Below are 27,278 nucleotides of genomic sequence, written 5' to 3' on the forward strand. Positions count from 1 at the left end.
CGTGTGGTGGGCTGGGCGGCCCCTGGCCCAGGACAACTCTGGCCCAGGATGGCCCCTGGCCCAGGACAGACCACCACAGAACGGCAGGTCTGAGAGCTCTGCCCCATCTGAGCCCAGGGGGCTGAGCGGCTGAGCAGCTGACACTCCCACGGTCAGCCAGGGCTCAGCATTTTCTCTTCTGGTTGAAATAGAAACTGGGAAGTTCTAGAGAAAGGGAGGCCAAGATCGAGGGGCAGGCGGAGGTGGAAGTTCTCCTGCCAAGCTCCCTAAACGGCAGAAGCAGCAGAAGCAGCTAGGGTTAGCGTTGGCTTCTCTCTCTCTCTCTCTGTCTCTCTGTCTTTCTGTCTCTTTGTCTGTCTGTCTCTCTTTGTCTCTGTTTCTCTGTCTCTCTCTGTCTGTCTCTGTCTCTTTCTGTCTCTGTCTCTCTCTGTCTCCCTGTCTCTCTCTCTCTCATTTATTTCTAGAGTATTTACAAATTGATTTTCCTGGTCTAAACCATGAGGGGCTGGCATGATAAAATGAAGCTGTTTGCTGTTCCGTGTCGATCTGCCTGAGATGATGCTCTCCTGAATGGCACCTGAGCCTGCTGGGACCCACCTCACAGGTGAGCCCCGGTCGGGGCCCTGCCCCTTCCTCCTCTCCCTCGGCCCTGGTTCCACAGAGACCCATTTCTCCAGGGCTTCCCGGAGTCTACTTCGGTGATGGGAGATTGCATTTCAGCAGCAATCCATGTGTGAACAGTAAAACCATCTCCTTAAATATTCATGGTTACCATGACCTCATCTGGCTGCCTCAGGCCAGGGCTGTGTGCAAGTCAGGGAAGGGGGCTCAGGCCCTGAGACACCAGCCTGGTCCCCAGCAATACAGCTCTCCTCCGTCCTCTCCTCTCTGAGTCCTCTCCTCCTCCCCTCCTCCTCCTCTCCTCCCTCCTGAGAGCTCCGATGTCTCCCCTCTGGGGTGGCAGAGGTGGGGGCTGCTTTCCAAAGAAAGAAATGCTCTGGGGCCACGTGGGAATAAATATTTCATGGGACAGCAGACCCAACCAGTAAAACATTAAGCAGCTTTACATCATCAGCGAGAGAAAAGCTTGCTTCACGTTATGAGTCAGCTGGTGTCCTTAGGACAGAGATAGGCAGACTGAGGTTTTGGGGTAAATTATTTAGGGTGTTGAAGGCTGGTCTAGGGATGTTAAGCTGAAATGAGACTGGCCCTGGAAGACGACAGAGGGGACGGGGGTAAGAAGCACCGCCTTGTGGAAGGTGTGGCGTGCCGAGACGTGGGCCACGTGGAACCCTTTCCCCGTGCACCTGCGCGGTGCCTGCCTCGTGGGAGGCACCACAGATGTTGTGGAATAAAGGGGCAGTGAGTCAGTGAGGCCATTTCAGCCATTTTTCTGTTGCCGCCTCTGGATTTATGAAAGTACTTGCTAATCAACCATCACCTTCACCCAGCATGCTGCAAATTCACGTTTATAGGCCCCCTGCCTCCCCCAAGCCAGTGACAGCAGAGTCAGGGGCAGGGACGGGTGGGCATGACCGGGCAGCTACTCGGCTGTGTCATTCTGGTGGTGGCTGGAGCGGATTTGGAAGCACTGAAATGTGGGCCCGCACGGCTTCCCTGGAAAGAAAGTAAGTCCTTGCCTAGAAATTCAGTGGGTAACCTAAGATGATTGAGGGCTATGCCCATGTAACTTTTTCAGTAAGGTGTGGGGCCAGTTTGTTGATAAACTCCCTGGTGCTGTAACTAGGATGCTACGCTCAGAAACTGGCTTCCTAAAGTGCGTTGAAGGCAGTGCTGACGCAGCCCATGTACATGCTAAATACATGTGACACTGTTTGTGAAGAGAAAGGCCTGCATGACACAGGGGACCCTGACACTGAGCATCCATGTGGCCCTTTCTGGTACCCAGAACTGCGGGTACTCTGTGCAGCATCTCGCAACGCTAAACAGACAGTGACAACCCTAAACAGACAGTAACAACCCTAAACAGACAGCAACAACCCTGAACAGACAGTAACAAACCTGAACTGACAGTAACAAAGCCTGAACAGGAAGTGACTACCCTGAACAGTGACAACCCTGAACAGGCAGTGGCAACCCTGAACGGACAGTGACAACCCTGAACAGTGACAACCCTGAACAGACAGTGACAACCCTGAACAGGCAGTGACAACCCTGAACAGGCAGTAACAACCCCAGCTAAACCAACAGAACTGGCCTGGCAGCCACTCCTGTTCCAATGCAGCACTCCACCATGCAGAGGGGTCGGAGAAGCCGCTGTAGGTCACAGCAAGGGGTGGGCCATGGGGACTGTGGCCAGGGCATGAAGTTCAAGTGGCACCGGCTGTGGCACCAGCCAGACCAGGCCCCCTCCTCTCCAAAGGACAGAGCTGGGGCTGGCCCTGGAGACGCTGGGGTCAGCGACGGCCAGGGCTGTGCTCCCTCCTGGGTCTCTGCGTCGAAAGCAGCCAGCTCCCAAGCCTGTCCACATCGGCACCCAGGGGACGTCAGCTCTGAACAAGCAGTGTCCACAAAGCTGCCTGGCATTCCCGAACCCTCCACAGCAGCCACGACTGGGCTGGCCCTGCATGCGGAGTCTCTACCCAGGGGGCAGCTGCCCCAGCGCTGCTGTGAGGGAATGGATGGAGAGACCGTATGCTTGGACCAGGCCCTGCATAAGCTGCACTTCCCCGCAGACAGAGTGGAGCTGCTGGCGAGAGTGGACACTGGGCAGGAACAGAGCGACCCTTCCGGTCCCCTGGGGCGGTGTCCAGGAGGCTGCAGGGTGCTTCCTCCCCCTTGCCCGTTGAAGATATCAGCATTTCCCCACCTACTGACATCGGGGCACCTCAGCAAGGAGCCCGCACTGGCGCCTCCGTCTCAACGATGTCCTGGCTTCCTGCGAAACTCTTCATGTGAACGCGGCATGTTTCCCAAAGGGAGCATGGTGGATCCCTCGTTTTGCTCAGAGCTCCCTGCCAAAGTGTCCCCAGGCTGAGTGTTTGGGAAACGCTGGTCACCCCATCCCTGGGAGCTGCATACTCAGGAGACCTGAGGGAGAAAAGTGCACAGGCAGAGTCCCTTCCCCGTCTCCCATCACTGTTTTTTTTTTTTTTTTTTTTTTTTTTTTTTTTTTTTTTTGAGAAGTAGTAACTAAAATGTGTGGAGCACTAGGAATTGTGACAACCACAGTCCTGAGTGCTTCATGTGGGTGAAGAGATGTATTTTAACTTTCTGGATCTTTCACTGTTAGATTGTGGGACTGAGAGCTCTCTTGCACCTCTGCCAAGGCATCTGTCCTGGGGGTGGGCTTTGGTCCTGAGAGAAGCTGGAAGGGGACAACAGCCTCGACTTGGGCACAGTGGGAGCTTCCAGAGCAACTGTCAGCTTGGGAGGGTCTTTTCTAAGTTCCCTTATTCTGTCCTTTAGCTTATCAGTGACTGAGCCGGCCGTGTTTAGAAGGACGGGGTAATGCCACTGACACTGAGGGAGGTGTGAAGCCAGAGACCCGCCTGTGAGACCGGGACCAGTGGGGTCGGCGCGCACCCAGGTTCCAGTTCTGCTCCAGGAGCCTGAAACCCCCAGCAAGCTGCAGTGTGGGCTCTGAGGAACTCGGTGAAAGAGGGCTTCTCTGCAGGTGGCCAGCGGATGGGACAATCAGGGCAGACTCAGGGGTCTCCGAAGTCTTGGAAAATCCGAAGGGCAGGCCAGCCTGGGAGATGGAGGACACACTGGAGTGGCAGGTGCCTCGAGCTGCTGGCTGAACACCGAGGAGGGACTTCCCACACACGGGTCCGCCTGGTCTCCTACCCCTTTGCCCACATGCTCCGTGGATGCAGGAGCCGCAGTTCTCCTTGGCAGAAGGTTGAGTGGCACCTGCCTCGCTCCAAGCAGGCACCTCTGGTGAATGCTGCACCAGGCCCTTCCGGGAGCAGCCCCTCCCCAGCTGCCGGGGTCACCTGGCTCTGCCCAGCTGCGTGTGGAGCCCTGTGGAGCCGCGAGCACCTGGATGATGCGGTTTTCCCTCACTGGATTGGAGAGGAGTGAATTTAACCTCCTCGTGGCTGCCATCGTTTCCACCGTCGGGGAAGAGAAGCTGTGCCGTGGTGGTTTTAGATGTCATCTGTGGAGTACATCAGGCTGGCAGGCTGGCATCCACGTCCTGGGCACCCCCTCAGTTGGTTTCAGAATTTCTCTTACAGACAACATCATATTGTGACCCCAAAGCATTGGATAGAAATATCAAAATTTTAAGGCACTTTGAGAATTAAGATAAAATATCTGTAAATATTACGTCAAATTTCCCCAAACTTTTCTCCCGTCTGCGTTAACAGCCTCCTCTAATCTTGTCTCTACTGGCACAATGTGCTTAACACCAGCCCCCTCCCGTCCCATCCACATTCCCCGCGCTCCCCCGGGGCCGTGCACCGCGCTGTCGCCTGACCTGATGTCACTTTCTTTTGAAACACGTTTCTCCCTCTCCTCCCGCCTGCTCGTTGTTCCATGGATAAAACAGTTCAGCCTGCAGCGGTAGCTGGGATGCCCACGGTAGCCAGGCCCTGCCTGGGTGTAAGACCAACAGGGTCAGAGCTGGGCCCTGCGGAGCCTGCCTGGGTCCTCCCCAGCCTCGCAGAGAGGGGCCCGGCACCTCCCGTGACAGACGCGGCCTCCCCGCCCTGGGCTTGGTGCTCCGGCCACGCGGCCTCTCCGTGAACTTTATTTTTAGAGCCCCAGGAATGCCGCGCTTGGAACTTCTGAGTCTCCCTGTCCAGGATAAGGAAGAGAGGAGGTGAGGGAACAGGCTGTTCGTGTGGTTGGGATGTTTCTAAGGGGAAGCCGGCCTCTGCCGCCATGGCCCTGAGCCGCGGCATGACGACACTGCGGACCTCACGGGCTGCGAAGCGCAGGTGACCAGAGAGTGCACGGGGGTGATTGTGAGGGACACACGGGCCGCGCAGCCGTGCGGAGGGGGCGCTGCTCTGTGTGGGGGGCTGAGGGGCCGCGCGGGCCTGTTGGGGGAGAGCACTGCACTGGGTGATCTGTGTGAGGGACTGAGAGGCTGCGCGGCCATGCGGAGGGGGCGCTGATCTGTGTGAGGGACTGTGTGAGGGACTGAGGGCCCGCGCCCGCACGGTCCCGTGAAGGAGAGGCACTGGGGCGCTGGTGTGTCGTGTGAGGGACTAGGGCCCTGCACGGTCCTGGAGGTAGAGAAGGCACTGCGCGGGTGATCTGTGGAGGGACTGAGGGGCCCCGCGCGGGGCCATGAGAGAGCACTGGCGCTGGGTTGACTGTTGGAGGGGACTGAGGGGCCGCCGCGGGCCCAAATGAGGAGAGAGCACTGGGGCGCGGGTGATCGTGTGAGGACTGAGGGGCCGCGCCGGGACAATGAAGGAAGAAGAGCACTGCGCTGGGTGATCTGGTAGGACTGGAGAGGCTGCGCGCCATGCGGAGGGGCGCGATCTGTGTGAAGGGACTGAGGGCCCGCCGGTCCTGTGAGGGAGAGCAACTGCGCTGGGTGTTCTGTGTGGGAAAAAGGGAACTGAGGGCCCGCAAACGGCCTGTGAGAAGAGCACGGCGGCTGGGGATCTGGGAGGGACTGAGGGGCCCCACCGTGCGGCCAAATGGGGAGAAGAGCACTGCGTGGGGTGATCTGTGTGAGGGACGAGGGGCCGCGCCGGGCCAATGAAGGAGAGATGCACGTGCGCTGGGTGATCTGGTGGGGGAACGAGGGCCGGCGCTGGGCCAATGAGGAGAGAGCACTGCCGCTGGGTGATCTGTGTGAGGGACTGAGGGCCGCGCCGGGCCATGGGAGAGAGCACTGCGCTGGGTGTTCTGTGTGAGGGACTGAGGGGCCGCGCGGGCAATGGGGAGAGAGCACTGCGCGGGTGTTCTGGTGAGGGACTGAGGGCGGCGCGGGCCCAGGGGAGAGAGCACTGCGCTGGGGATCTTGCGTAGGATGGACGGCCCGCGGCGGTCCCTGATTAGGGGAGAGGCCTACTGGCTGGGATCTTGTGAAGGGGCTGAGGGGCCAACCACAAGTCCTATGGGGAGAGCACTGGGCGGGTGATCTGTTGTAAGGGATGGACGGGCCCCTGGCGTCTGTGTGAGGAATTGGATGGGCTGCATGACCCCACCCCGAAACACACGCCGTCCCCAGAGAGAGACAGGCCTGCGGGGAGGGCGGCGACCACGGCTGGGGCGGGCACAGGGTGACTGGGCCTGGGAGGAGGCCACTCTCATGGGGTGAAGCGGCGGGTCTGGCTGAGCACACAGCAGCCCTGACTCCCAACTCCAGCTTCCAGGCAGGAGCAGGCGGTGGCCAGCGGGTTCCTGTGAAGTCCCAGGAGTCTGGAGCTGGAAGGGGGCCCAGGGAGCCCTGGATCCGAGCCTAACCAGGTGGCCGTGCGGTCCCTTCCGCTGGGTCCCTTCCGCTGGCTCTGGCTGGGCCTCACGCTAGGTCACTGCGGCGATGGCCCCGGAAAAGGGCACCCTGGGGAGTCACTCCTGGAAGCGCGTTCTTTTTGACCTCTCATTTACAGACCCTCCTTTACGATTTATCAAAGTCTGAACTTCTCCTTGGAGTGGGGACTAATTTCCTGTTGCCGCTGTAATAAACTGTCACCCACTTGGTGGCCTAAAGCAACACAAATTTATTATCCCACAGCTCTGTGGCTGGAAGTCTGAAAGGCGTCCCACTGGGCTAAAAATCAAGCTGTCCCAGGGCTGGTTCCTTCTGGAGGCCCAGGGAGAATCCTCCCCCAGCCCCAGGCCTCTTCCAGCCTCCAGAGGAGGCTGTGCTCCGTGGTGTGAGGCTGCCTCCTTCACCTGCAGAGCCGGCCATGGGGCTCAGCCCTTCTCACACACGTCCCCCCGACTCCTGCCTGTTTGCTCTCCCACTTCCAAGGACCCAGTGGCACCTCAGGCCCGGCACAATCTCCCCAGCTCAGGCGCGGCCTTCATTTCATCTGGAGCCTGAATTCTGTTTTCCATGTAGCATGACACATTCCCCAATGCTGGAGTCTAGGATGGACCATCGTTGGGGCACTGCTCCGCCCACCACAGTGTGGGATGATGGTCAGAGAAGCCACGGAGATGAAGCACATGTGATTGGCACAGCCGGCATACGTGAGCTGTGAGTACCCTGCAAGCCTGGCCGTTCTGGGGTCACGTGGTGGGGGGAGCACATCTCTGGGAGGGGCCCCTTGGTGAGCTCTGTGCTGAGTGTGGCCCTATCTCAGGGAAACAGGTACTTTAGCATGCATGTGTGTGTGCTGTGTGTGTACATACATATGTCCACTTGCATATGCCTGCACATGTGTACGTGTGTGCACACACACTTCAGGAGTCAGAGGCCACCCCCATAGTGCTGGTACGTGTGTCTGTGTGTGTGTGTCGGTGCGTGTGTACGTGTGTGTGTGTACGTGTGTGTCTGTCCTGTCTGTGTGTGTGTCTGCCCTACGTTGTCGGGTGTTGCTGCATGCCACACGCTTCAGGAGTCAGTGCCCAACCCCCACAGTGCCTGCGTACGTTGTGTCTCGTGTGTGTCAGTGCGTGTCTGGTGTGTGCTGTATGTATGTGCGTCTGTACGTGTGCTGGTATGGTGCTATACGCAACTTTCAGGAGCTCAGCAGCCGGCCGCCCACAGCCGCCTGCTATGTTTGCATGTGTCTTATGTTGTGCTATGTGTTTTGATGTCTCTGCTGTGTAGTGTCTCTGTGTGGTTTGTAGTGTGTACGTGGTGTTCTGTGTGATCTGTGTGTGTATGTGTGTGTCTCTGCTGTGCTATTTGCGTGTACGTGTGTCTGTTCGGTATACGTGTGTACGTGTGTGTGTATGTGTGTACGTGTTTGTGTGTATGTGTGTACGTGTGGTGTACACGTGTGTACGTGTGTGTGTATGTGTGTGTGTTTGTGTATGTGTACGTGTGTGTACGTGTGTCTGTGTGTATGTGTGTGTGTCTGTGTGTGTACGTGTGTGTACATGTGTGTGTCTGTGTGTGTACATGTGTGCACATGCTTCAGGAATCAGAGTCGCCCCACAGCACTGTCCCTTGCTTTTCTGCCTCATACCTACAGGCTCTGCTGAGGTGACTGCAGGCTCCTGCCCCTGTAAATCAGCCCTTCCTCAATACTGGCTCTTCCCCACTCCTTTCTTCACCCACCTACTGTAGCTTCAAACCCTAGGAATGTGGTTATAAAAATGAAAATATGTAAAATGAGACGCCATCTAATGCCACCCTTTTGGCGGAGAGCAGATTTAGGCTTAAGACAGCTGGTGCCTGAACGTTTGCGAGTTCACGTTCCGAGGCTCGGGAACGCCTCGCAAGTGGATATCCAGGCAGCAGCATCAATCGGTGGGCTTAAAAGCAACGTGAAGACATTTTTGTGTTGCCAGGAGAGGCACATTTTATGACTTACTGTGCTAGAACTCTGTATATACAAAATATTGATGGAATGAAGTTAGGATTTTAGGGTCAAAATATACACCAAGATAAGAATTGTAAAAATATAATGAGCAGTTGGGCCAGAATTAGTATAAGCAGAAGTGACTGAAAGGAAATTTGGTGACAGGAGAGTCCCTTGTTGTGGTTACTTTGGGGAGACTGTGAATCCTGCAGGGATAGTGTGGCCTGGCTCCACCCGGCGTTGGCCTCTGACCGGCTGTGCGGCCCCAGACGGCCCCGAGCTCTGAGGCCTCCGTGTCTTCATCTGAGGAGAGTGGGAAAAAATCCTTCCGAGGAAAGAGGGTTGCTGTGGGGATGATCTTGAATTGCTGATGTACCTGGAGCACCTGATGTCTGCTCCGTGAGTTCTCCGCGCTCTGGAGCTGCTGCCCGTTGTTGGGTGCCTGTGGTTGCCGAGTGCTGAGCTTGACCTGGGCAGGAATCTGGGATCACTTCAGAGCTGCGTAAAGCCCGGTGTCCAGGGCCGCATCCCAGACTAAGCTGGGGCCTTGGGGAGCAGAACGGGCTGCCAGGAGGCGCCCAGCGCATGGCCCAGGTCAGGGTCAGTGGCTGCTCCACTGGACAAATGGGACAAATAGGACGCAGGGCTGGTGCTTTCCTGCCTCACCCGGAGGGTGACAGATGGTTGCGGGTGTTGGACCCTCTGGCAGAGCAGGGAGGGGACCGGAGCCACAGGCCGAGACGGGCGAGTGAGATCAATACCAGCCAGTGCTGTGGGCTTCACTGCAGGGGCCTCCAGCCACCCTGCCCCAGAGGGCATTCTTGAGCTCCTGCTGTGGGGTTCCGAGTGGGGGTCCCTCCTGGCATTCCCCAGGGGCTGTCTGTGCCTGTGTTCCTCCTCGTGCTGAGCCCTGGGGGTGGGGCCACATCTGGGGCTTCTGGATCCCTCGGACGCTGGTGGATGCAGTCCTCTGCACACAGAAGGCACTCAGTAAGAAGTGTTTAATGGATTGGCTATTCTTGCCAAATTTGTACATCTTTCTTTCTGTCACCAACACCCTGGTATGCGGCAAGCCTTGGGGACTGCAGCATCTTCTGATGTGCAGGGTGGGGTAAAGGAATGAGCTCAGGGGTGAGGTCAGGAGGAAACTTTGTCCCCCTGGAACTGGCTGTGCCCTCGAACATGTCACTTCACCTCCCCATTTGAAAGTGGAGATGGTGAGGCGGGCAGATCATGAGGTCAGGAGATCGAGACCATCCTGGCTAACATGGTGAAACACTGTCTTTACTAATAATACAAAAATTTAGCCGGGCATGGTGGTGTGCGCCTGTAGTCCCAGCTACCCGGCAGGCTGAGGCAGGAGAATCACTTGAACCCTGGAAGCGGAGGTTGCAGCGAGCTGAGATTGTGCCACTGCACTCCAGCCTGCTTGATAGAGCGAGACTCTCTAAAATAAAAACAACTGGAGATGCTGGTTTCTGCCATCCTCACTATGTTACAGGTTGTGGGGATCAAATGATAGATTTTTGCAAAATATTATACAAATACAAAGTCTTATCCCAGGCAATAGCACCCTAGTCCTAAGCCCAAGGTTTGTACCTGTCAGGTTTCTCCCGGGAGGCCTCTCGCACGTCCAGGGACCCACAGCCACGCCGGGCAGGGTGCTTTCGGCGTCACTGCAGCGTGGCCTGGCCTGCTGTGTTTTGTCCCCTGAGTTCTGAGAACACCCTGCCTCTGCCTCCCCTTCGAGCGTGGGGTCTGTTTGCACTCCTCCTCCCCTCAGTCCAAACCCTGTTTAAAGCCAGGTTGATGCTGACCAGAACCCAGTGTGACTGTGACCCTGGGCACACCGCGCCCCTTAATTTGTCAATTTGGGGAATTAATCTGTGGAAGAATGAGCGGGAGTCAGGGGTCAGGCCTGCTGGCTGGTTGTGCTCCACGGGGGGCTAATGAAGACCCCCCGGCGGCGAGGGAGCGAGGCCAGGGAGGCGCCCTGCCCCCGTTTCCGGGCAGCCGCTCAGCAGGCCATGGGTTATCTGGGAGCCCCACAGCCCAGCCTGCAGGAGTCGTGGCCTGTCCTGAGAAGAGCTGCCTCTTTCAGGAAGTTCAAGCTTTCACTGTGAGATGGGCTCTGAGAGGCCTGTCCAGGGCGTCCCCCACACAGGAGCAGGCCTGGGAGTGCCCAGGTCCACCTGCCTAGACAACAGATTCTACCTGCCAGCGCCATGTCCCTGGAAAGGCCACCTGCCTGCCTGAGCTACGGCCCCGGAGGACCACTCACCTGCCCATGCCCCCCAAGGGTGGCCCACCTGCCCACATACCTGGAAGGGCCACCAATTTGCCCACATCCCTGGAAAGGACACCCATTTGCCCACGCCCCTGGAAGGGCCCCCCACAAGCCTGGCCGCGCCCCTGGAAGGGCTGCCCACAGACATCCTCTTGGCTGAGTTCTGTTGCCAGAAAACTTCTGTCAAAACACAGACTCCTTTCTGGAAGTGAGACCACTGAACTGGTGTCTTGCCAACAGGTGTCCCAGAAGGGGCATTCCCAGCTCTCTGGAGGCAGGAACCGAGACCCCGGGAGAGAGTGGCCCAGGGTCTGCCCTCAGGCGTCCACGCTGTCCACCTTCGAGGCTGGTCCTGTTCCCAGCACCCATGCTGCTGGAGTCACCAGACCTACTGGGAGGAGACCCAGCTGCACTCAGAGGAATCACGCTGGCCTAGGAGATGGACGGCGGCGTGCAGGGTGATGAATAAAAGTCCTGCCGGTGCAGCCTGAAGCTCAGGCTTCGTGGACAGTGGGGAGCGGCACTGGTGTTTCAGTGCCCGGGTTCTCTCTACATTCTGCCACCCCCTGGCCTTACCCGTGCTGGTATTAAGAGGGATATGCACACTCCTGCCCCACCCGTAGAAAACAGACACCGTCGTGCCTGTGAAAGCACACATTGGTGAGACTGACACGCCCATGTCGTGTGGCCTCATGATCACTCCAGGCCAGGCCCGATTCCCAGATAAGGGTGGGCCCGTGGTGCTGGGGGAGGAGCCCTTGAGCCTCTCCCGAGAAGCAGTGCCGGGCCTGGCCCACGCAACCTGTGGTGGTCTCTTACAGTAGCGGGAAGGAGCCTGGGGCCCTGGAGCTGTGCGAGGGCAGAGTTGGCTCCGTCGGGTCTGAGGGACCAAGGGGCTCAGAGTGGGTCTGTGGAAGATGGGATCTGGGCGGCCCCTTGCTGGACACTGAGCAGCGTCTGACTGCAGCCTCCTGCCGGGACCTGACATGCAAAGAGCAGAAACCACGAGGGCGCTACCGATGCACTTGCTGGGGCAGGCGGGATGGGCAGCCTGGCGCCAATCACCTCGGCTCTGCAGCCTGGAGCGGCCGGGGCAGGGGGCGCCTGCTGCATCCGAGGGCCAAGTGTGGCTTTCCGTTCCCAGCCAACGGGTCTGGAAAGCAGACTGCACAGGGCCAATAATCAATCATCCACTTAATCAATTAGGAGTGTGCTAATGCAGGAGGGTGGTGGGCGGCACTGCACAAGGCCCGGGCTGGATGCTGGTCCCCTAATCGGTGGCAGGTGAAGGGGCTGGGGCGGGCCCAGGGGCGTCTTTGTGCTTGGAGGGAGAAGATGTCCAGGCATGGGCCTGGGGGCTCAGCCAGCCGCCTGCCCGCGAGAGGAGGGGCTGCTGTCTCCCCACGCATTCTCCCGAAGTTTCCCTGCAGGGAGGGCTTTCCTGGGTTGTCACTCAGCACCAAGTGAGGCAGTTCAGGGACTTACATTTTCATCACTTCTAAGACCTGGAGAGTGCACTGAGTTCAGCCTTGAAACGATCCCTGCTTTTCATAAGAGAGGGTGAGTCTGCTGACGTTTGCCTGCAAACCCTGAGATGGGGTGACATAAAAAATGAGAAAATCGCCGTCCTTCTCAGTAGCACATGTGAGCTCGAGAACCGCCTCCCCCACAGAGCCACAGCGCCCGTCCCATCTCTAAAACGGCGACAGCGGCACCTGCACCGACGTCTGCTTCTGGGCCCGGGTAACATAATGCACCTTAACGCACTTTGCCAACGCTGCTGGGAGCACAAATGCGGATGATAATTGGCAACGAGTCTTGTTCCCATTGGTGCAGTAAATACATGCGGAATTTACTAAGAGAGACCCCACTTGTTGCAGGCTGTGAAGCTCTTTCCCTCTGAATTCAGCCAGTTGGAGCTTTAAAAGCATCTTCCTTTCTCTTGGGGTGCAGGTGCCCCATGTGCTCTCCCTGGAGCCACCTCTGCCCCTTTCCTGGAGGCTCCAGGAGAGAAGCCACGCGGTCACCTTCCATGCTTCCAGGTCCTCAAGGCTGCCTTGCAGCCTCTGCCTCTGACCCAGAGCTGGCTTGCAGCCTCTGCCTCTGACCCAGCAGCATGGGTCGGCCTCTCCCGCCATCTCTTTGTGGTCCCAGCATCTCAGGTCGGCCTCTCCCGCCATCTCTCTCTGGTCCCCATGCTCCCCACAACCTGAGGGCCTTGGGGTTACATTGGGCCCAGCAGGCCACGCGGAATGCTCTCCCCACATTGCAGGAGCCAAAACTGTGTAGGGCTTTTCCTAATCATGCTTCTGGATGATCTGTATGAAATTTTCCCACTCTGTGGCACGCAGAGACACATTTGAGGGCCAGCGTGAGATCAGCTCAGGGGGTCTCCCTTATGTGAGGGCCTCGGGCCACGAGGCTGTGCTCACCTGTGGAGGTCCTCGCCGCTTGCTGGCAGAGCTGGAACCAGAGGGGTCTTGGGAGGGGCTGCAGATGTGGGGTGGGCACAGCCTCAGCCTTGGTGTTTGCTGTGGTGTTGCTGTAGGCAGGAAGCGCCTCTGAGGGAATCTGGCATGGAGAGGTCGTTGCCTGAGGGGAGCCCTCGGGACCACGTGGGCCAGGCTCCAGGGTTCCCAGGGTGGATCTCAGGCTCAAACTAACTGGCCTGTGGCTGCTGGCCTGGGAACCAGAGTTGTGCATGGCTGCCTGAGATGGCAATGGCCTCGACTTAGAGAGTCTGGCCGGTGGCACGTTGGAGCCCATGGGATTTAAAATGTCCCGGGCCCAGTCTCCCTGGTGGGAGCCCAGCCTCAGGGGGTCTGCAGGGCCCAGGTGAGGCTGAGAGCCCAGACACTTCCCTTCCTGTCGTTCCAGCAGCACTCCCAGCGTGTTCCAGGGCGTGCGGGTGCTGAGATGGGTGTGGGTGCATCTCCTGCTGCCGCTGTGGCCCGTGTGTGGCCCTGGGGATCCTTAGAGTCCCAGGAGGCCCCCTCCCTGCCTCAGGTGTCTGCACAGGAGAGGGTGGGCGCCCACGTAGACAGGAAGCCCTGTGGGGGCTATGGGAATGGGCAGCTTCTCCCAGAGGACGTGTGGTCGTAAAGCCTGGCGTGGCTCCCAGGGACGAAGGGGCAGGTGACTCACGGAGCCCCTTGGGGAACCCTGTGTCTCCTCCAGACCTGCTGCGCTGGAAGTGGCATCTGTGCAGCCCACCCCACAGCGGTGTCTGGCTTTCCTCTGGCTGACCCTCCCCCAGCCCTGCCCCTTTCTGTGGAAGTCAACTCGACTGAAGGTGCGGAGAGGTCTTTGTGCACCCGCCCCGCAGGACGCAGCCTCCCTGGTTCAGAACAACTGCCTCCCACCCGCCTGGATGCCAGGCTTTCTATAGGAACATCCATGGAAAGATTTTCCTTCTGAAATCTTACCCAGGTTCTTAACAGTTGGGACCAATTTAGCCCCAGCTTTATCACGGCCTATAAACTGGCTTTTCATTCTTTGGGTTTAAGATTCCATCCCAAGCATATAATTACTTCCCCGAAGACGCTTTTATGCTCCTAAGTGACCAGACATCATGTCCCTAATCCTTTATCTTGATTAGAAATGGATCCCATACTTTAGCGGGCTGTCAGCCAGCCCCTCGCCCTCTGGACCCACTGTCTGAAGTTGGCAGTTGTGGTCATAAGCCCTTTCAGTCCCGAAATAGCTGACCGCCGCTCACTGCATTTTCCGTCTCAGCAGGACCGTGTGCGGCTGCAAAGCTGAGCTGTTGTCTTGCCTGTGGCCTCCGAAACGCAGCCCTGGGCCCTGTGATCACTGCATTTCCTCTGTGCGGCTTTGAGGGACAGAGTGTGCTGACCAACAGAAGAAAGGCAAACAGCAGAAACTGGCACCGTGGCGGCCGCTGGACATGGCCTCAGTCGGCTGCAGAGAGAATTTATTTCCACAGCAACCCTCAGCAGGCGCAGACCTCGGCCCGACCCATTTTTAGAAAGGAACATAAGGTCAGAAAGGCTTGTGTGTTGTTTTAAAACAAACCCTGCATGCACTGCTCACCTCGTCCTCTGTGAGGCAGGTGCGGCCTCCTCCTGAAGAGAATTGGGGCGTCCCACAACTACCCCACTCTTCCCACTGCCTGTGCAGTGCGGAGCAGAACACACCTGCTGGGGCCAGGGGACAAGCCCTGGTTTCCGCAGAGGGGCCCTGGTTTCCGCAGAGGGGTCCTGGGTTCCGCAGAGGGGCCCTGGGTTCCGTAGAGGGGTCCTGGGTTCTGTAGAGGGGCCCTGGGTTCTGTAGAGGGGTCCTGGGTTAAGAGCTGGCTTATTATCAGTGTCGTATATTAGGTTCCAGATTATAATTCTGGATTGATAAATAAGGTCTCCATAGTTAAGAAACTTAGAAAAAACACTGATTTGCTTTACCTTGTAAGGGAGAACATGGATGCAGAGAAGCTCAATGGCTTCCTTAGTCATGGGTTTGGTGTGTGGACAGGATCCTTTGTGGTTTCAGGTGACAGAGGTGACTTCAGCTCCCAATGTGGTCAGGCTCCACTTGGTGCCAGGGAGGAGGGTAGAAGGCGCCTGTCTCAGAGGCTCAGACCCAGAGCTGAGACTGCCCCAAGCACAGGGCTTGCAAATATTGGACCCCCAGGAAGCCCCAGGAGTGGGTAAGAACAAGTCCCGTTCTTCTGCTCCAAGGACCACGAAGGCTGGAAGAGGCATTTATGAGAGAAACTCCCAGCCTGGCAAGAGGCTTGCCGTGGTACCAGAAGGATCTGTGGTCAGGGCAGTCTGAGGAAGGAGGAGTGGGATCCTCACGTGCTGGCTGTGCTTGGGGTCACTGCCTTCTCAGGGAGTGCTGACGTTCTAGGATAGAGGAAGGGTCCCGCTGGCCCCAGCCCTCAGGAGCCCTGGAAAAGGCCAGCATTGTCCTTAATGTTGCGTTCTCTGGAGGGGCTCTGGGTTCTGTGGAGGGGCCCTGGGTTCTATAGAGGGGTCCTGGGTTCTGTGGAGGTGCCCCGACTCAGGCCCTGCCCAGGGGCATGGGCATCTCTGGCTGATGCTCTGAGGCCTGGGGCTGACAGCAGAAAAACACGGCCATGGAGGGAGGAGGCTGGGGCTGTGAGGACCCAGGAGGGCGAGGAGCTGGGCAGGCCATGCTGGAGGGCCTGTGTGCAGCAGGGTCTTACTGGCAGGGCTGGAGAAAACCCTCCTGGAAGGAACAGGAGGTGAGCACAGCACCAGGTGCAATGACCCATCTCATCCATCAGTACCCAACACGCAGGCCTGGACTGGGAGGAGGGAGGGGGTGTGCAGTTTTGCCCGCTGGCTTCCATGCCTGCAGTGAGCCCAAGGGCCAAGACGGTATGCGGGAGATGCCCCCTCCAGCCAGCACCCCTGGGGCCCTGGCCCCCACTGACGTGTCTGGTGAGAAGGGACCTTCCCATGTGCTTGACTGGGCTTGTAAGGCTGCCTCTGTGCCTCCTGCGGATGGAGATGAGGGTGCAGGCAAAGTGCCTGGTGCCTGTGAGTGAGGACCCCCCCTGGACCCCTTGCTCTCCTCCAGGGACACAGGGAGGAAGGTTGCTGTGGTCCTGGCGGCCCCTGCCGGTTTCCCAGCCTCTCTCTTTCCGTGCTCAGTTGTGGATTGGAGTCAACCTGGGCGCCCATCTGCTGGGGTCCACTGGGGCGGGCGTGGGTGGAGGGGCCTTCTGCAGAGCTAGTGGGGTGTTGTGGGGGCCGGTGTGTGGGTGCTCAGCACACGCCACCACGTGACAGGCGTGTCCGGCTCATGCAGATGGGACTCTGGGGGAGTCATGGTTGCAGTGATGATCACCTCAAAGGCCTGACTTTCTGGGAATGGTAATTTTTTCTCAGACGTGAGCCTCTTATTAACAGCACACGCCTCCTTCCCTCTCCCCCGCAGGCCCCATTGCCACAGACGAGGTGATGGAGGGCAGTCTTTAGCTTGGGGTTCCCTGAGAGGCTCCCCCTCTGTGTGGAGATGGCTCGCTCTGAAGTCCTGCAGGGGTGGGCTGGTGGCCAAGCTCTCAGCACCTGCCGGCCGGGCTGCTGACTCATGCTCTAATGGGGACATTGATGTGTCAGGAATTTATGCAGCCGGGCGGCAGCCCTTTACTTTCCTAACGGTGAAGCACTTCACAGAGAAAACACAACGGGATCAAATCACAATTAGAGTCAGTCCCAGCTCCTGCAGGGCAGCCGCAGCCCGGCGGGTGGGCGGGCACAGGGCCTCCAGCCAGCTGGCGGGCGGAGGGTGAGAGGGTAGGGCCAGAGCTCACCTCATAACCTGGCGTACTGAGGGGCAGAGAACAGCACGGGCAGCCTTGGGCCAAACAACCACCCCACGTTTGATCTGGCAGACGCACATCCCTCTTGGTACGGCTTGGCCTGAGTGCCTGCGGCTAGTTTGGTGGTGTTGCTTCAGCTCGGGGCGCCCTGGAATCAGCTGCACCTTGTCCACCTCACAGCAGCCCCCAGATCCAGATCCTCCAGCCAGGGACCTCGGACGGTGTGGGGTGGGGCTGAGGCTCCCTGGGCAGTCTGAGGCACTGGCCACCTCACCCGGATGGCTCTCCCGCTCCAGCCTCCAGACCCCTGTCTGGCCTTAGAGAAAGAACAAAGGTAATTTGTGAAGAGATCGATAGGAAATGCTGATCAGACAGTCACAACGTGCCTTTGCCTGAGGACTTGAATTCCTGCTTCAAGAATCTGGCTTCCGCTGCTCAGTGCTGGGGACAGACGTCAGGGGACTGTGGACATCATCGGCCAAGTGACTATTTCCTTATGACCAGCCTTTCTCCACACTGGTTTTCCTGTTCTGTGCTCTCTCCGCCAAGCTGTGTGAGGTTTGGCTTAGGAAACTAGGCCAAAAATGGAATCGAAAGACAATCCCACCAGAGAGAAAACCAGCAGGATGGGTGACACCTTGGCTCCAAGAACCGGTGGGGAGGGCCTTTCGCTCAGATAGAGCATTTCCTAACCCCGGGGCAACTTTCCCGACACACACAGACTTGCCTGACCCAAATAGCCCCTTATTCTTGACTGCACTTGTGACCACAGGCAGAGCTCGGAGGTGTGGACAAAGGAGGCCTCGGAGAGAACAGGGTTCGGTGGCCGGCGGGTGGAGAAGTCGGAGCTGGCTGCACCGTGGAGCCCGCGCATCAACCTTGCTGAGGACCCCAGTGCGGAAAGTTCTGGGTTCGCTTCCTTCCAGATCTGCTGAGCGCCCGCTCACAGCGGGAGAGCTGGGATATCCTGGCATTCTGGAGAGGCTCCTGCTCGGGAGGAGTTCAAGGTTCTCCTGTCCGGTCTGACATCCCCAGATGTTTTCCCTGCTAGGGCTGGAGAAAGCTGTCCAGGCCTGTGAACGCACAATTTGGGGAACAATCTGACTTTTTTTTTTTTTAAACAGTTCTTTTCTAAACGCCTTGGAATAAATGGAACGAAGTCCTATTTATCACTAGAGATGAAGACACATCCCTGATTTATGTCGCCAAGCAGGGAGAAATGCTTTGTTTCTACTCAGCAGAAGGAGACACGGGCAGGTGGGAGGAGCTGTCTCGGGAACACCAGCCTGGGTTTCCCACCCCGCCTGCTGCGGCTCTCAGCTGACCCGGGGCTGGCTCAGCAGAGGAGGAAAGCCTGCCCGAGACTGCTCTGTCTTTCTGCCCCAGCAACAGAGAGCCAAAGAAAAGACACAAAGCCCCAAAGTATCGCCTCTAAATCACCTCCCTCAGCGACTCCCCCGCATTTCCAAAACCCAGGTTCCCCTCGGGAGCTGCCTGGAGCTGCCTGTGCCACCCGCTCCTCCAGGCACCCATGCTCAGAGAGGCCACGATGAGCCCAGGGCTCCCCCTCAGGAACCAAACCCAACTGACTGTCTTGGTTTTCTCCTTGTTCTCCATGAGTCCTCTGCACACGTTGACCTTCCAGGTAGCAGCTATGAATGGATTCCCAGAGCCAGGCTAGAGGACACGACAGCCATTTCCCAGCTGCTTGCAGCTCTTGCATTAGCTGGGAAGCAGCTTTACCTTAAGGGAATGTATCACCCTTAGAGGTTTTTGTGTTTTTATAAAAATATACAATTTTTTCTTTCCTTGCTCTTGCTAAATTCACAATTGGAGCCCTATCAGAAGAAGGCAAGTTGTCAAATGGCAAATATGAAGTCTGTGTTGTTGAATCGTGAGCGCCGGGGGAGGATAGAGGGGCCGTGGAGCTGGCTGGGGGTCAGAGCCCTGTGGAGACGCCAGGGCTGAGTAGGCCTGAGACCTCCACCTGCGGTCAGCAAGGCCCCCTTGGCTGATGGACCTGAGAATTTCTGTGTTACCTCTTTTTATTTCTGCATGCTTCACGTCACAGAATTTTCGAAAAGTGGCAACAGAACCCAAGGATAAAAGCAATTCCAGGATCGAGCATATTGCTTTTGCATGAACGGCATTCCATCTAAGATGGTTCAACACTTCCTAATTCCCTTGTGCTCCATCTCCACCATCTTCAGGGTTCCTTGGAGTGGTGGCCCCCTGGTGACTTCAGCTGGCACCATGATTTGACCATGTTCTCAAAGCTCCTGTGTTGGAAATTTAATCCCCAGTGCAACAGTGTTGGGAGGAGGGACCTTGAGTAGGTTCTGAGGCCTCTGCCCTTGGACATGGATTAATGCGGTTATCACAGGAGTGTGCTAGATACTTTGAGAGAACCCGCTGATAAAAGGGTGGCATGGCTCCCTCCCCTCTCCCTCTGTGGCATGGTCCCACCCTGTGCTACCCTGATCAGGTTTTGGTACAGCGAGAAGACCCTCATCAGATGTGACCCTCAGTCTTGGACTTCCTAGTCTTTGGAGCCGTGAGCTGCGTGATGCCACGCTGTACACCCCAGCACTGCCCGTCCCAGGTGCCCTGTCATGGTCCCCGGGTCCCCAGCCCCACCTGCCCATTTCTCTCCAGCTCCGGCTTCGCTGCGTACTGGGGATTATGGAGATGATGTCATGGAACTTTCTGGGATTCTCCCGTGAGTTACCAGAGGCAGCCCCTGGATTACTGTGTGCATTGATTGCAGAGTTTACTGCTCCTCCAACAGCTGCTGCCCAGGCTGACCTCCGCCCACACTCACCCATAGGAGGGGCCTGAGGATTCAGGGAGGGTTTTCTCCTCCCCAGAAGCCACTGGGAAGTGAGTGAGCATCTGTCTACACTGCAGGCAGTGGAGAGGCAGCAGGTAGCAGGTTTTTTGGGAGGGGTGAAGCTCTGTCTATACAGCAGTCACTGGAGGGGTGGTGGGCAGCTGGCTTGTCAGGTACGTGAGGCTCTGTCTACACAGCGGGCTTGTTGGGGGGGGTGTGAGGCTCTGTCTACACTGCAGGCAGTGGATGGGCAGCAGGCTTGTGGGGTGGGTGTTGTCCCATGCCCTGCCCTCGCCCTCTGAGACCTTTTTCTTGTGTGAAGCATGAAGGGCGACTTTGCAGCCAGAGCTGGGTCCCGCCACTTCGCATGAGCGTTTTGTTTTCCCTCCTACTTGGTTTTTAAATGAAAGGTGAGTAGAGATGCAGCAGCAGCTTCCTGAGCTCAGTCTGCATTCGTGTTGGTCTTGGCGGGGTCAGTGGTTCTTCATCCCTCCTCCACCTGGTGCTCACCTGGTGTGTCCACTGCCTCGAGACCACGTGGGGACTGCAGGTGACACAGCGGCCCCCTCGCTGTTTCTGGAAAATGTGTAGGGACTGTGCCAGGTGCTCTCTGCCAGGAGAGAAGTGGCCGTCGGGCAGCTCAGGAGAGACTCACACCACGGCGGGGCAGCCTCCTACCTAAACACACCCAGGAAAAATGTCCCTCTGTTTGTGTAGACAAACACACTCCTACTACATCTCAGCTGCTTAAAGAATACTTAGGTAATTTTACTTCTGACTTATATGTAGATACTTGGGAAATTAAAAATGATCCGAGCCTCAGATTGGTTGGGAATTTACAGGAGAGCGTTCGGGCAGGTGTGCTGGGGTTGTCTGTGTGAAGTATAACCAAGCCTGGCCTTGCCTGTGGGATCCATGGGTGGAGGCAGATGGGCCCCACAGCATCAGGAAAGGGAATCCTGGCTGGGTTGCAGCACGGGCTCCAGCTGGCTGGGCCTGGGGTATGCATTGGTAGAAGGCAGAAGGAGTTGGTGGGAGCCACAAAATGGTAAAAAGTAAACAGGAGAACCTGTGTCAGTGGGGAAGCAGGTTGAAGTGTGGGCCTGTGGGCTGGCACAGAAGAGAGTGTCACAGGGCGCCCACATCCTGTGCCAGCCCAGACAGGCAGCTAAAGAGGGGTCCGCGGAGGAGAGGAGAACACGCGGACACCTCAAAGCGGCCACCAGGGCTGAAGGCTCAGGGACAGGATGGGGAGGAGGAGGGATGGGACTTCCGGCAGAGCCATCCTGCTGGCCGGAGAGACGCCGGCAGAGCCAGCAGGCGCCAACCAAACTTCAGTGTTGGAAGGGTGGATTTAGGGCCCAGCCAGCGGAGAGCAGCAGAGTCTCTGGGCACCATCAGGGCGAGACCTGGGACCTGGAGGGGTGTAAAAACCAGAGGCATACCCAGGGCAGAACTCGAGGGGTAAGTGGAAGCGAAAGCTTGGTTCTCCGAATGAGAACGTCGAAAATTCCACACCTGGTCACAGCTGGGGCTTGAATCTGCTCATGAGGAAGCGTCTGTTCCCCGCAGCCAGCAGCAGCCCCACGCGAGCTGCGGGAGAGGCACGCGGAGACCTGTGCCCTGCCCTTCATGTTACACTTACGTCGAAACACAATACTGACCGGATCCCTCAGCTTTAGGCAAAGTTGGAGCAATGATAGGTTGCTGCCAGCACTAGAAACGTAGCTCGTGTGGGCTGAGTCGGAGCCCGCCCTCGGCTTCGCCTGGCACCGGAGCGGCCTGGCCAGGGGCTGCCTGTGCTGGGATCCGCAGTGACCTTGGCTGTGGCCTCCCGGTGTGTTTTCTCTGTTTGCAGCCGTGTGCACACTGGCTGGGAGACCACGGCGCCCACCCGATGGCTGGGTCTTTCCTGGTGCCAGGCTGCCGTGGAGAACACTTCTCGAGAGCGTCCCCGCTCCTGCCTGGCCATCGAGACACTGCCCTTGTGGGGGCCAAGGTCTCCTTATTTCTGTCCTGGCCGTACCTGTAGGGCCTCTGGCCTCCACCTGGTCTTGGCCGTTGCCTTGCTTACCCTCTGACGCCCACAGGTCCACATTGGCTGGCAGCTTCTGGATGCTCCAAGCTTACGGAACACACAGGAATCCTGCTTCTACAGCCAGCACCCCCTCCGTGGCTCCTTCCTTGGCCTCACTGTAAAGCGAGCCAGCAGCAGAGCCAGGGATCTGGAACATCTGAGAAATCTTGGGCACCAAGCAGCCCCCCGGCCTCCCCTCCTCTCCTGTTTCCTCCTCTCATTCTGTGCTCGGCACTCGGGAGACACGTGGCACTGTTGGCTTCTCCCTCCTGCTGCGATCCTGCCAGGTGCTGCTGCCTGGCCTCATCCGTCCGGATCGGTGCTGCCTCCTTCTCTTCCCAGGGAGAGGAACTAGATCCGCCCAGATTGGTGCTGCTTCCTTTTCTTCCCAGGGAGAGGAACTGGAACCCCAGTTCTGAGGCCTTGCTGCCTGTCATTCACCCTCCGGTGCCGACACCTGCCCCCGTCGTCCTGTTGGGACTTTAAAATTCTGGAGCCGACCTTTGGACTAAGTGTGTGCAGAGTCTCCATGCGCATCTTGCCCCTGATGACTGGCCCTGCCCCTGCGGGCCTGGCTGCCCTCTGGGTTGGTGTCCAGGCAGTGGGTGTCGTACTGTCCCCCAGCTGCCACAGCCCAGACTCTTCCTGACATCGCTGCTTGGAGCAGGGGCCTGGGCGCAACCCCTCAGTCTTGGCAGAGGGGGTGAATCACTTCGTGTGTGTCAGGGAAGAGGTAAAGTGTTGAGAACCTGGTCCCTGGAGTGGGCATGTCTTTGGGGAGCAGCAGGGCCTGCTTCAGAGTTTGTTTCCTAAATAAAACAATGGGTCTCCAGTGACTTCTCCTGCGTCCCCGATTGTTCTCCCGGCTGTTGTGCTTTTAGGGAGCAGTGCGTCCACCCCACCGTTCCTGTGGGCCCACTGTGGGGACAGCTGCTGAACCTTCCAGGACATACCTACACACTTCACCCTCCTCGGCGTGCTTATCACCACTGCACCCACGCTTGTGGCTGCAGGGAAGTCCCCGGCCGACGTGAGTCCTCCTCCCACACACTGCAGCCCATGGCTTTGGGGTCTAGAGAAGACCAACAATGAGGTCAGTACAGGGCCGGCTGGTCAGACCACCTTGATGAAAAAAAAGACAAGATGGGGCTTTCATCACAAAATGAGCACCACCTACTTAGACTGTGCCCTTTTTCTTTCCTGAGAGAGCTCACACACTTTTGTGTTATCAGACCCAATGTAGTAATGGCAAAATGTGGATCAAAATGTTACTGACAGAGCCTATGGCACAGGCAGGGAGGGTGGGTGCGAAAAACAACACAAAAACAAATGAACAAAAAAGAACCTGCAGTGAAAATGGGGAGGGTCCCAGTGAGCTCCACATGCTTCCAGTGAGCTCCACATGCTTCCAGAGGGCTCCAAATGCTTCCAGTGAGCTCCACATGCTTCCAGAGGGCTCCAGATGCTTCCAGTGAGCTCCAAATGCTTCCAGGAGTTCAAAAGGAGAGTTCTGATCTCTCCTCCTCTCCCTGCCCTCTCCTTCCTCCCCAGCTCCACTTGGTGACCTGGGCAAGCAGAGGGAAGGGCTGCAGAGTGCCAGCTGGGGCAGCTACGGCCCTCAGGACACAGCAGAAGGTTTACCTGGAAAAGGCCCAGGGGGACAATGTTACAAAGCCTGATAAATGTGCTGCACTTTGCTTGCAAACCCAAAGTCACCAGGGTGCATGCTTTAGCTTCATTAATTGAATAAACTACAGAAATTACTGACATAAACATTTAAAAGCACCCCCGAAACCGCTGTTCAAGAAATCTACCTACACAAATTAAGTCCTTGAGCATATGATGCAAAATGTTTACGTAATTACAAAGGCGAGAGTCAAAATGTTTAGTCACTAGGAAGTCTTGGCTACAGTTAATCAGAATGAGTCATGAGTTCAGTAGAATGGGCACGAACCATCAGAATAGGAACCAAACATCAGAACGAGAACAAACATCAGAGTGGGCACCAACCATTAGAACAGGGGGCACCAACCATCAGAACAGGACACAACCCCCATCCGAACAGGAACCAACCATCAGAACAGGCCCAAACATCAGAAAAGAAATCAACCATCAGAACAGGCACCAACCACCAGAACAGGGACCAACCATCAGAACAGAAACCAAACATCAGAACAGAAACCAACCATCAGAACAGGCACCAACCATCAGAACAGGGCACCAGCCATCAGAACAGAAACCAACCATTAGAACAGGAACCAACCATCAGAACTGAAACCAAACATCAGAATAGAAATCAACTCTCAGAACAGGCACCAACCATCAGAACAGGCACCAATCATCAGAATAGAAACCAACCATCAGAACAAAAACCATCAGAACAGCCACCAACCATCAGAACAGGGCACCAACTATCAGAACAGGCACTAACCATTAGAACAGGAAGCAGACATTAGAACAGGAACCAACTATCAGAACAGGCACCAACCATTGGAACAGGAAACAGACATTAGAACAGGAGCCAACTATCAGAACAGGGCACCAACCATCAGAACGGAACCAACCATCAGAACAGGAACCAACCATCAAAACAGGAACCAACCATCAAAACAGAAACCAACCGTCAGAACAGAAACCACCCATCAGAACAGGCACCAACCATCAGAATGGGAACCAACTATTGTAATGGGCATCAAGCATCAGATTAGGAACCAAACATCAGAACAGGGCACCAAGCATAAGAATGGGCACTAATAATCAGAACAGGAACCAACCATCAGAACAGGAACCAACCATAAGAACCAGCACCAACCATCAGAACAGGCACCAAGTGTCAGAATGGACACTAACCTACCTGAAGAGGGTGCCAGCAAAAGAAATGGATTGGCTATCAACAACTTTTATAACTGAACATCAACCCTGACTTGTTTTCAGTTTGTAAGCAGAGTTTTGCTTTTGCTTTCCTTTTCAACATTATATTTTGTACATTTTTCTTTATAAAATATTAAGGGTTTTGAAGTATATTTTCATTTACCTCCCCTATGAGACCATCCTACCATTGCTATAAAGAAGTACCTGAGCCTGGGTGATTTATAAATAAAATGATTTAATTGGCTCATAAGTCTTCATATTTTATAGGAAGCATGACGCTAGCATCTGCTTGGCTTCTGGGGAGCCCTCAGGAAGCTTCCAATCATGACAGAAGGGTGAAGGGGCAGGTCACATGGCCAGAGCAGGAGCAAGAGAGAGTGGAGAAGGGGGCACACACCTTTAGATGACCAAATCTCATGAGAACTCACTCTTGGGAAGACAACACCCAGCGTCAGGGATCCGCCCCTGTGACCCAAACACTTCTGGCCAGGCCCCACCTCCAGCATTGGGGATTACAATTCAGCATGAGATTTGGTTGGGGACAAATACCCAAACTACATCATCTTCTTAAAAAGTTTTAAAACCAGCAGCCCTCTGTCCCTTCCCCTCGCAGCCCCAGTTCTGCATCCCAGAGGCAACCTTTAAAAATAACGTGCTGTTTATACATTTTCCACAGTAATTGGTGACTTAACTCTTGCAGAAACAGGAGCCTTCCCCGTCCTCACTGAAGGCACACCATGGCTCTGGGTGCACCAGGCTCATGGGGCTCTCACAGCCGAGCCACGGAGGGAACTGTCATCACAGTCTTTACACAGCCTTTAGCTTGTCCCCGGACTACTAATCGAGTCACAGCTTCATTTCCTAGATCTCTCTGCACTGACTAGTGCGTTTTTGCAAACATTTCCGCAGGTCTGCGGAAAGCCTGGCAGGGATTCTGTGGCTGGGCGAGCTCCCATCTGCGTTCCCCTCGCTGCCCCGAACACCCCAGGCAAGCCTGTTTATCGAATTCCACAGCTGCTCTTTCTCAAGTTGTCTGTTCTTTCTGCCGGAGTGTGGAAAATACTTTCCAGTATTTTCCTAAGCAGAATTGTATGGGAGGAAGATATTTTGAGTCCCTGTGTGTTGAAAAATATCTTTATTTTGGCCTCAGACTTCATTAGTAGTTTTCTTGGTATAAACTTCTTGATGGAAATAATTTTCTTCTCATAAATTTCAGGTACTCTTTTGTAGGCATTTACTATGGCTGTTTACAAGACTGATGCTATTTTTTAAAGATAAACTTTTTCTTTGGGAATAATTTTAGGTTTTTAGAAAAGTCGCAAAGATAGTTTGGGGTTCCCTCACAGCCCCACTAAGACGCCCTGTGTTCAGCAGTGAGCATGGCCAGGACATCCTGCGACCTGCACCCCAGGACCACCCAGAGGCCTCAGTGCCTCGTCCCTCCTCAGGCTCCCCTTGGCTGTGGCAATTTCTGTCTTTTGTTTTTGTGTTTTGTTTCTCATGAGTTTGACAGTTTTGAGGGGTACTGGCCGAGTATTCTGTAGAATGTTTTGAATCTGCATTTGTCTGATTTTTTTTACCCCACGGTTATGAGTTTTAAGGAGACGCTGCCGTGTGGGGGGAGGTGGTACACTCACGCATCACCCACGGCACGTGCTGCCACCAGGGAGGCTGACCCTGATTCCCACGCTGACCCTGATTCCCGCCCTTCCTGGGTTTAGGGTCAGGGCTGTTTTAACTCCAGTTCTTTCAGATGTGATCTAGCCATTTTTCCTTCTCTGGAGAATATGATTTTGACTCCCAGTATTCTGAATATTCACAGTGATAAGGAAATTAGCTAACTCCTAAGTAACATTCTGTTTTTTTTTTTTTTAATCTCTATCTATCGATACAACCTATGCAATGGGAGAAAGTATTTTGAACCATTTTCTGATCAGGAGTTAATCTCTAAGATATGTAAAGAATTCATACAATTCAATAACAAAAACAAAATAATTTGACTGAAAAGCAAAAAATCTGAATAGACGTTTCTCAAAGGAAGGCATACAAATGGCCAACAGATAAATTTAAAAAGATTCAACATCAATAATTACCAGAGAAATGTGAGTCAAAACTGCACTGAGATATCGCCTCTCACCTGTTAGGCTGGCTGTCTTCAGTAAGACAAGAGGGAGTGCTGGTGAGGGTGTGGGAGGGAACTCAGCACACGGTGGGGATGTCTATTGGTGCAGCCATTGTGGAAACAGTCTGGTGCTTCCTCAAAAACCTAAAAATAGTCCAGCCATGTGGTGCAGCAATCCCACTTCTGGGTGAACATTCAAGCGATATAAAATCAGTGTCTTGAAGAGACACCTTCCCCCTTCTTCTCTGCAGCTCTCTTCATAACAGCCAAGTACGGGACCAACCTAGGTGTTCTTCGGTGGGTGAGCGGAGCAAATGTGGATCGTACACACCGTGGAACACGATTCAGCCCCAAAAAGGAAAATCCTGCCATTTGTGAC

General features: G+C 56.0%; 1 protein-coding gene across 3 annotated transcripts; it reads left to right on the forward strand.

The window, feature by feature from the left end:
- Positions 1 to 425: 425 nt before the first annotated feature.
- On the forward strand, positions 426 to 22,731 carry LOC108541288 (uncharacterized). Of its 3 annotated transcripts, none has more exons than XM_017890756.1 (3): positions 426 to 604; positions 14,428 to 14,693; positions 21,920 to 22,731. In XM_017890756.1, exons 1-3 carry the CDS (start codon positions 571 to 573, stop codon positions 22,259 to 22,261), a joined length of 642 nt encoding a protein of 213 aa, XP_017746245.1. In that variant the 5' UTR covers positions 426 to 570; the 3' UTR covers positions 22,262 to 22,731. The 3 variants fall into 3 exon arrangements, 2 of the variants coding, with proteins under 2 accessions (XP_017746245.1, XP_017746246.1); XM_017890757.1 differs by having other exon boundaries at positions 14,431 to 14,693; XR_001888922.1 differs by lacking the exon at positions 426 to 604 and adding an exon at positions 6,935 to 7,132 and having other exon boundaries at positions 14,431 to 14,693.
- Positions 22,732 to 27,278: the final 4,547 nt, after the last annotated feature.

This window comes from Rhinopithecus bieti, unplaced genomic scaffold (assembly GCF_001698545.2).
Source record: "Rhinopithecus bieti isolate Rb0 unplaced genomic scaffold, ASM169854v2 scaffold_20819, whole genome shotgun sequence".
In the NCBI taxonomy this organism is placed as follows: domain Eukaryota; kingdom Metazoa; phylum Chordata; class Mammalia; order Primates; family Cercopithecidae; genus Rhinopithecus; species Rhinopithecus bieti.